The sequence below is a fragment of the Scleropages formosus genome, chromosome 14, assembly GCF_900964775.1.
Source record: "Scleropages formosus chromosome 14, fSclFor1.1, whole genome shotgun sequence".
NCBI lineage: Eukaryota > Metazoa > Chordata > Actinopteri > Osteoglossiformes > Osteoglossidae > Scleropages > Scleropages formosus.
The window spans coordinates 8,258,474-8,268,228 of record NC_041819.1 but is presented as its reverse complement, the minus strand read 5'-3'; the positions used below and the strand labels follow the sequence as shown (position 1 = coordinate 8,268,228).

General features: G+C 44.9%; 1 protein-coding gene across 4 annotated transcripts in view; it reads right to left on the bottom strand.

The window, feature by feature from the left end:
* Positions 1–2,141: 2,141 nt before the first annotated feature.
* LOC108920581 (Krueppel-like factor 12) overlaps positions 2,142–9,755 on the bottom strand; it is a 34,673-nt gene continuing 27,059 nt past the window's right edge. For all 4 annotated transcript variants that reach the window (XM_018729447.2, XM_018729446.2, XM_018729449.2 and 1 more), the window contains exons 5-6: positions 6,592–6,749; positions 2,142–5,175 (exon numbers count right to left, since the gene is read on the bottom strand). In XM_018729447.2, the coding sequence (XP_018584963.1) occupies positions 4,994–5,175; positions 6,592–6,749 (340 nt within the window). In that variant the 3' untranslated portion in view covers positions 2,142–4,993. The remainder of the gene's footprint in view (positions 5,176–6,591; positions 6,750–9,755) is intronic.

The following is a 9,755-nucleotide window of genomic DNA, read 5'->3' as shown; positions in this document are numbered from 1 at the left end:
CATCTAGTGTTGTTTAAGTTTCTTTGTCCATCACTACAGTAAAAAAACTTCACTTGGGTGCTTTTTCTTTAGAGTCCTGCCAGTTACAGACACAACCAAGACAGGGACAGCTGGGAATGTAGTGATTAGAGCTGCTGCCTTGGACCCAAAGCTCACAGGTTCAAATCCCATCGAATGGTGTACGTACCCTAAACGACTCCAGGAAAGATTACCCAGCTGTGTAACTGAGTATATAATTGTTAGCGGCTTAACGGTGTAAGATAAATGAATAAATGTCAAACTCAACAGACTGCCCTGTTGTAGCTGTGCATACACCTATGAGTTGTGGGAGTGTAATACAGTGAAGTGTTTTGAAGGGCTCATTGCTCAGCTGTCCCAAAAATCTGTTTTGTGAGGTATGACTTCTACTGACACGGTATTAAAGGGTTGAACCCAATGGGGCAGCACGTATTTTTGTGGTTGAGCCTGCCGTCTTCCGCTCAAAAGATCTGGGTTCGGATCCCACCTCCAAGTGCAGGTCACCGAGTGCTAGAAATGGGGAAATAATCGTAATGTGACTGGTGCACAAACTTCGCATTGTAAGGAGCTTTGGAAAAAAAGCACCTTCTTAAACCTATCTAAATGAATAATAATAATGACCTTGTGATCCCAGGCAGGTGAACACATACACGACGGTACAGAGACCAGCGACCCTGCAACTTTGGCTCTGCGGATTGCAACACACTTACGCTCATTACATATAAAATGCAACTTTATTCAAACTCATGCTTCCGTTTAGATTATTGTACATGTAGATGTTCAAACTCGATTTCAATTCACAGCTCAATCCATATTAAAAATACAGGAGAAAAACTGAATCACAATCTGAACATTTGGACAAAACTGAAAAAAAAGAAGAGTTGCTCCTTTCATTCTCTAAGTGACAGGGAGGCATGTTCTTCTGACAGAAATTAATGTACAGATAAATAATTTCAGCGTGATAGTATATTTTACAGCAAAATGAAAAACTCTGACAATATTTACAATACATTCACTATACATATCAGAACAACACTTACTTGATATCAGTAAACCTGTAACATTGATATAACCTAATCTAGCCTGTTTACAGAATAGAAAATAACCAGATAACTATTGATGAACTGATGATTCTGTTCACAGATATGCCTGAAAAAGGTTGGTTATCTGTGTCTTCAATAAATCACATTCGATAGAGGTTATCCTACGAACCGCAGTATCCTGCTGTGTAAAAACCAGGGAAATGACCCTCCTGGCTGCAGAGAGTAGAAAAAAGGTATAAAAGTACACACAGATGTGCAATTTAGAGCAGTATAAATAGAACCGCAACGATGCATTATTTCTGTATGCATTGTATGGTTAAAAAGCAAATACGTCGGTAGAAATCATACTCAGATTTCATAACACGTACTGTGGTATGTAAAGACCAGAGAATTAATAAATTGGATCACAGGGAGTTCGCCACCAGCTCGAACCGGTGGGGCATTAAGTGCAATCGAACACGTCCCTTGTGTGAATCATGCACTTTAACTGGACTTTTGTATTTTTATCAGCAGTAATTGTGCTATTTGGGGCTAAATTTGATTAACTCATTGATTACCGATTGATAATACTGTCTTTCAGAGGCACTACGTATTATTGCGTAACTTTGACCCTGTTTTCTGCTACAGATTACACCGCAAAAAGAGGTAAGAGAGACTTTTACTGGTAAACAACTGAGCAGCGTTCGGACGCAGCCTGCACTGTCAAACATTGTACCTGAACTCCTGTCATAATCCAACAGCAATATTATAACCAGAGAGGGAAAAGCTGAAACAGAACTGAAGCAGACGCAACAACAAAGCCGTTGAAAAGAGATCATCTTCGGAAAACTTGGACGACTGATGAACAAGTGCAAACTCTGTTTTATAACTATTCATTGCGGATGAAAACTCCTTACAGTTTAATATTACTGAAACAATATAATGGGTCAATTTTATGCATGTTCTAAAAAAGACGACAACTGAAGCATCACCAAATATAGGACTTTGTACAGGAAATTCTGTAAAAATCTTTAAAGGTAATCTTATGTGTTATAAATGACAGCTTTCCACAATAATTTCAAAATACCACTATCACATTTACATTTAAAAACACCTTTTATCCAGAAAATAGTCATATGCAGGAAGGAAGTTGCCTTTACTTCAGAAAAGTATAAAAGTACATGATATGAAAATATGTTCATGATTTGTACTGTCATTCCTTTAACTTTGTTCACAATAGATTGCCTTTTATATTTCACACCCAGAAAGTCACATGATGATCATTATGAACCTATAAGGTGAATGAACCCGAACCGCTGTGCAATAGCTATAGAGTATATTTCCATTTGCACACCAGTACAATACCTAGCCATTATGAAACAAACATGTTGGCTTTGTTTCGCACTGCACTTAAAGAAAAATTCATTTCTCAGTTAAGCCACGACTCACGGCTAATGAATACTGCTTACTTGTCGCTCTATTCCTTCCTGAAAGCCCTCCTGCATTTTCACATCGGTGTTGCTGTGACTCCAGATCCATGATGAAACCCACTTTTTAGGGTCACACTACATGCATGAGGGGGGTGCTCTCTTGGCACTAGGTGGGACACACAGGAGGGGTCTGACCTCCTGACCTCAGAAACATCCCTCTTCCCACAGTGACTTGGGGAGAAAACCTTTCCTTTTCAGAGTTGTGTACGTAGTGTGCAAGCAGGGAAGGAGACTCTTCATACCTTCATATACATAGTTTCTAACTGAGAATTTCCTCCGGTAAATTCTGCTCATTGCTCTGTATTGGTAGCATTTAAGGGCCCTTTCGCACTAAGGTAACTAGAGCCGCTAAGAGGGCGCAATAACTGCTCCAGAAGGGCGTGTACTTGCAGGCACGCGTATGGATATGTGCTCATATGGAATACTTTGACTATGCTCACTACTTCTAGCAATGGGGAGTGAATATACATCTCTCATATTCATGGAAATAGACACAAAAACAACACATCTGAGCTATAAAAAGCTGACCGATTGGTTAAAAAAAGCATTATCATTGCCAGGTATTGTTTTAGTCTAATTGTGCTTAAACTGAACTGATGTATGAAGCTCTTTTAAGCCCTTATAGATCAATGCTTTTATAAAAAAATTCCAATAACCATGAATGTATCTAACCATGCTAAAAAATGAGGGTCTGAAATAACCAAACTCACATAAAATGTAATATAAAATAAAACAATTTTTATGGTAACGCAAAATAAATTAACAATTTAATGTGCCATGTTTTCTAGATAATATAATACACACCAGTACTAGTAGAATATACCGTAGGTGTCATAATCTTAGACAAATTGTGCTAATCTTTATTATTCTTTGTAGTAATAACTAACCAGACACCAGCAATTGTGTTTTAACATGATCTTAAGCATGAATTGGACACTAAACATGCTTATAACAATACTGAATTTAAATAGACCACTTGTCTGTTTGTGACACTTGCAGACAAACAAACATTTGTTGACCATCAAATAACAACGTTTCCTTTCACGGTAAAATAAATAGTATTCGACATAATTGTATGTTACCTTGGTCTTAAATGGAATCAAATTAATATACAGTACATGCAGTATATGTAACCAATATATGACTGCTGTTGAAAATTGTGACATTAAGTCAATTTTGAAATATTATCACAAATAAGAAAAATGTATAGAATGGAACGAAAAGTGTCACTAAAGTAGGATTACAGTATGAATTCAGACAAAGACAGAAACACACACGTCTTCTTTCGCGTGTCTAGAAACGTGATGCTTTCCTATTAACACCTCTATGAGAGCAACGAGGTTACTACTATTATTTTTTCTAGATTTGCTGCCATGAAGGGGTTCTGGGTACAACGTGATGGCCTCTTCTCTAAAAGTTAAGGTGCTTGCAGGAATTTCATACAGTACATATTCATTTTACTACTGTTCATGTACAAAATACTGCTGCTCAATATGGGATCTGTTTTTAATAATGAATGAGATTGAAATTTTAACATAAAACATACTTAATATTTTAAAAAAAAAAAAAATACTTAATAAGATTGCACAATTGCTAATCACAGCACAGAATGCACTAATAAACTTGTTATAGACAAAAACCGAAAGGTAACTAGAATGTCACTAAAGCATGACTGTAAAGTAGGTGATGGATTAACGACACGGTAATCCATTCTAAAATGACTTAAACACGGTAAGATAGAGAGGAACAAATAAGATCATAGGATAAAAAGACCTCCACTTGAATAAAGGAAACACTGAATATAGACATATAGGTGCACAAGTGTTTTAATATGCAAGATCTTTGATACTTTGTGAGGGATAATGTCATTGAGCAATAATAATCCGTGCGCGTAGTTAATCTGAACATGAGGGCGACGCATGTCTTCCGTGTGCTTGTCAGACTGATGATGGTCGGACCGATGATCCCCACGGCCGGAGAAGTCATCCACGGCTACCGTTCTGCTCTTGATCTGCTTGCAGGGCCCAAGGACCAGGAGGAAGAGAACACACCTCGCGTGCCCCCCCCCCCCTGACCCCGAGCCGCCGACAGGGCTTTTTCACATTACGGGGGCCCAAAAAACATCAAGGAAATCAGAAGAGAAGCGTGTGCTCTTGTGAATGTTGTTCTAACAATGGGGAAAACACTTTGCAGAAGAAGTGATACCTTTAAAAGAGTGCCTAAAAGGTGTCTTTCGCTCGAAATCCACCAGGGCGTTGCGGTGCTCCTGCCCTCCTCGGGGCGTTCCGTGGAGCCGGACCCTGTATCCCGTGGGGGGCGCCGCGCTCGTTCGTCTGGCTCGGGGCAGCTGGAGGGGTGAGCGTGTGGGGTCCTTCAGTCCGGCCGAAGATCCACAGGGAGACGCCCGGCTCTCGAACACCCTCCCCTCCACCTGCCCGTGAAGACGGCCTCCCGCCCGGACCCTCACACCAGCATGTGCCGGCGGCGGTGCAAGGCCAGGTGGTCGGAGCGCGAGAAGCTGCGCTCGCAGTCCGCACATTTGAAGGGCTTGACGCCCGTGTGCTTGCGGTAGTGCCGCGTGAGCTCGTCTGAGCGAGCGAACTTCCACGTGCAGCCGTCCCACGTGCATTTGTATGGCTTCTCACCTGCGGGAAAGAGAGGAGCAACTATGTGAGCAGAACATGAGCGCTGCACCAGCTGAGTTCTCAGCATGGTGGGGCGCCAGGTCATGCGGTCGTACAGTCAAAGGATCACATGTGTAGTATTAAGCTTTTATTGTTATGTAGATAATAAAGAAATTTGACAGTGGCCAAAAGATAATAAACATTTGATATGACTGTGCAGGAAATCACTCGTCGGTCGGGATTGAACAGGAGGTCACGGTTTTTTGTGTACCTTAAAAAAAAAAAATTGTAGGAAGGTGATCAGGAATCGTCTATTCTGAGTTTTATGCACCTAATCGTGCGATGAACGTTGATGCGTAAAGTGGAAAGAAACTAACTTTACTTTATCAAACGTCTGCAACTGTGTTTCTGTTTCTCGTAATGTAAAGCACAAATTGTATTTTCTCCGAGGTGTACGTCGCTTTGGAGAAAAGCGTCTGCTAAATGAATAAATGTAAATGTAAATGTGGAGATGGCTGAGTTTCATTTGCAGTAATTTTCAGTGAGTTTTCATTTTTATGTAGTTTTAAAGTGGAGTAATGTACATCTCACCCAAGTTGAAACCTGCCTCACAGCCTGTTTTTCTGGGATAGGCTCCAGACCAACATGAACCGACACCTGACAAGCAGCAGGTGCTGCAAAACAATTATCATAGCTTTATGTGAAGTTTCTGCAAAGCCTAAACCATAAATAAATGTTGGGGTGTCTGTATTATTTAGCTTTCATTGATTAGTGGTAAAAAGTGCCTTTGCAATTACAAATAAGTCGAGTTATGAACAGACTTCTCATCCCAGCTGTGTTCATATGTGGAGGAGCCAGTGTAATTCTACCAGTCCTAGGATGGCATGGTGGCACAGTGCATAGCGCTGCTGTCTCACAGCACCTGGGTGGTGTGAGAGGATGTGGGTTCAACCCTTGCTCAGGCTATGGGGAGTTTGCATGTTCTCCCCATGTCTGTGTGGGTTTCCTTTGGGTGCTTGGGTTTCCTCCCACAGTCCAAAGACATGCTGTTCAGGTTCCCCCATAGTGTGTGAGTGACAGAGTTTGTGTGTTCCACTGATGTATGGATGAGTGACCCAGTGTAAGTAGTGTATCTAGCAGTGTAAGCCACCTTGGTGAATAAGGTGTGTGGGCTCATAACACTAGAGTTCATTGGAAGTCACTTTGGGGAAAAAAGAATCTGCTAAATTAATAAATGTAATTCATGTACTTAGACAACACATTCATCTGTTTAGCACATTTTTATTGGCACTATCCAGATTAAGTACCTTCTCAGTGGTACAATGGCAGGTGACCGCTGGAATTGTGCACCTCATCACCTTATTGAAAGACGAGTGGCCAGAAGCGGATCGGAGGACCGAAAGGAACATAGCAGTGCTTGGTGCGGCACCGACTCACCTGTGTGTGTCCTGCGGTGGGCTTTCAGATGCGAGCTCTTGGTGTACACTTTATTGCAGCCCTCAAAGTCACACCTGTGGATACGCCTCTTCTTCGAGTCGGGTGACTCGCACCTTCGCGGGCGCGACATGCTCTCAATACTGAACGGCGACATGGAGCTGAAAGAGCAGGGCACAGGTGCTGGTTACCAGCACAGTCTGGGTTCACTGAAGGAGCTCAAGCGCAGCACAGACCAGTCCAGGTTCCATCAACCAACAGGCCTTTAGAGCTGCAGAGAGTCCCTACATGTCTGAGGGTAATCGCTGGCCAATGGTTCAAAATCCTGCCAGCATCCACTCTTGGCCTACCATGTTTAAAAGGCCCCCATAGTGTATAATTCCGTGAGCGAGGGGTTCGGGCACAGAACGGCACACGGAAGCCGTCCGCGACGAACGTTCACTGGAACACTGACGCGCCGCAAAAAGTACGAGCGGGAACAACAGGAAGTAACACTCCAGGTGCGAGGAGCCCATTTCCTCAAACACCCGGTGTTCATCCTCTCCCTGCACGTCACAGATCCCTCTATGGCGGCCCACTTATTTACATTTCCCAGCAACCCTTGCTCACACTCAACTACATACAGTCAATAACTGTAGCTGCTTGAAGGGAGCGCCCTTGGGGAGTGCGGTCGCTACAATCCCGCGCACGTTGTTGCCAGTACAGTGTTAGGCCTGTGTGGAGCCCTAGGGGGCGCCACGTTCCCACCATTAGCAGAGAGGGGCCCGAGCGCTGCTTGCTTGTACGGTATCTTGTTGCAGTCCAACGTAAGGCTCGTGAAAGCGCCAACAAATGTTGTGGACCTTTGTATTCCTGACAGTTGTGTTAAAGCATATTTACAATCTTTTCTCGAAGGCATGAAAAGATCGCTTACGCCGACACAACCACCGCGCTATTTCAGCTTCGTCGGCTTGCGGAGCAACGTATTTATTACGATAGCGGCCTGAAAGAAAGAATGCGGCTCTCGTGTTCGCCAAGGGTGAGAGGAGCGCGGACGCGATGCGTTTCTGTGCGAGTTCAAGACAGGAAAATCTAACCGCGCGATCGGATAAGTTGCCGCGCTAACGGTCGAGCGGGCGCTGCAGTGCCGTGTTTTTCAACCGCCCACTTCGAAGCAGGAATGCCTGTCCCCTCGAACCCAAACTCAGAGCGACTTCGTGGGCTGGGAGGTGGTACGGGGCCCATCCCTCCGGGGATCCTCCGCTACCGCACGCGGTCCGCTTTTTGCCCCGTCCCGCTCCGGGGGTCACCTGTTGCTCTTGGCCGGCCGCCACGGAGAGGCCCGGCGGAAACGCGGCTGATCTGCCGCTTCCCGGCTCCCACAGCCCGCAGGAAACTCTCAAACAAAGTGAGCGCAAACACAGCCGGAGACGGGGGACAGGCGTGGGGGCCCTGCTGGGCCAAATCCCCCAGAAGGCCAGGCTTTGGGGGAGACCAACTGCTCTTGGCCAGTGGGGGCTGGGAACCGCGCACCAGCTTGGATGTGGAATACAGTATGACGGTGGGACACAGTGATGGCCTAGAATAAAGAATGAGTACGGCGGTTGCGCCCCTGTCTGAACCTCCCCGATTTTCACACTCAGCTTTCGTACGGCATCCGCTTCCTGGACACCGAATACTAATATTCACTTCTTTGGCTATAGTTCACAACAGTACTAAGACAAGCATGTTTGTATCAATTTTTCTTGCTGTATGCCCGTGTTAAAGTGCTCTGTGTCACTGCGTGAGAAGAGCGCTCTATAAAAAAATAAAATAATAAAAAAAAAGCATGGAAAAAATTAAAAATACAAATATTTCACCCGTGACCACTTGTATTTTTAATTTTTTCTTTGTTTCTCGTAGCACTGTTTTAATAATACACACACACACACACACACACACACACTTTCTGAACCGCTTGTCTCATACGGGGTCATGGAGCCTAACCCGGCAGCACAGGGCGCAAGGCTGGAGGGGGAGGGGACACACCCAGGGAGGGACGCCAGTCCATCACAAGGCACCCCAAGTGGGACTCGAACCGCAGACCCACCGGAGAGCAGGACCTGGTCCAACCCACTGTGCCACCCCCTTGTTGATTTAATAATTTTATACTTTAAAAAAAAAAAACATTTTCTTCGATGAAACTGAATCACTTTGGCAGCCACTCTATACAAATTCCGTTTCCTTGCTCGCATCCTGCCACGGGTTGCATGTGACAGATTAAACGTCAGAACGTTCCAGATACACGTGTTACGCAGCAAGCCTTGTTGCATCCCTGCTTTTTTAAAGCATGTCCTAAAATTACTCTACAAGACAGATAGGATCTTCAACTGTCACAGACGCGGAGTAATATGTCAAGAACCTCTGAAAGATGCATGCAGCTGGAGGGGTGTAAACAGACAGACGGAGATACACGCCGAGGGAGGCGGCTGAGACAACGCCGTGGTTTTAAGTACACCGGTGCCCTGGAACAGAGGTAATGCTGGCGCTCGTCAGTTCTCACACCAGCGTTCGGTCTCGCACAGCAGCTCACCATCAATGACATCCACAGCTCAGTGACACGGAGCCCCAGGGACATACTTAAACAGAGATGGGCTGTCAGGCAGGAGTGTCCGGAGACTCATGAATATAAAGGCGGCGTGCTAAAAGGCCAGTGTCTACCTGCGTCACGCTGCGGCGCACGCTCTGGGCCGATGCATCCACCTAACACTACTCCTACATTTATTCATATCCCCGAAGTGAGCTATGGTGTTAAGCCACTTACGCTGATTTACCCGTTTCTGCGGCTGGGTATTTTTGACTGGAGCAATTCAGGGTTCGGACCTTGCTCAAGGGTGCTACAGCAGGAGGTGCTGTTCAAACCCGGGTAGCATGTCTGAACACTGCACCACCCGATGACCCCTGTCTCATTACACTACAGACTCTGAGCCCATTTGCCTCTGGTCTCTGTCAAAAATTTGAGTACACCTTAGCAAGCTAGGCAACACTTGTATGGGGAAACTGGACGGAAGGACGAAAGCAAAGCGACCCGCAGGTACCCTAGATCTCAGGGAACTGCAGCGGAAGAGCTGGGAAAACACGACGCTTCGTTTCCTGATCAAACACACCGAGCGGGACTCATGGTAAATGCACCTAACCCTTTTTTCATG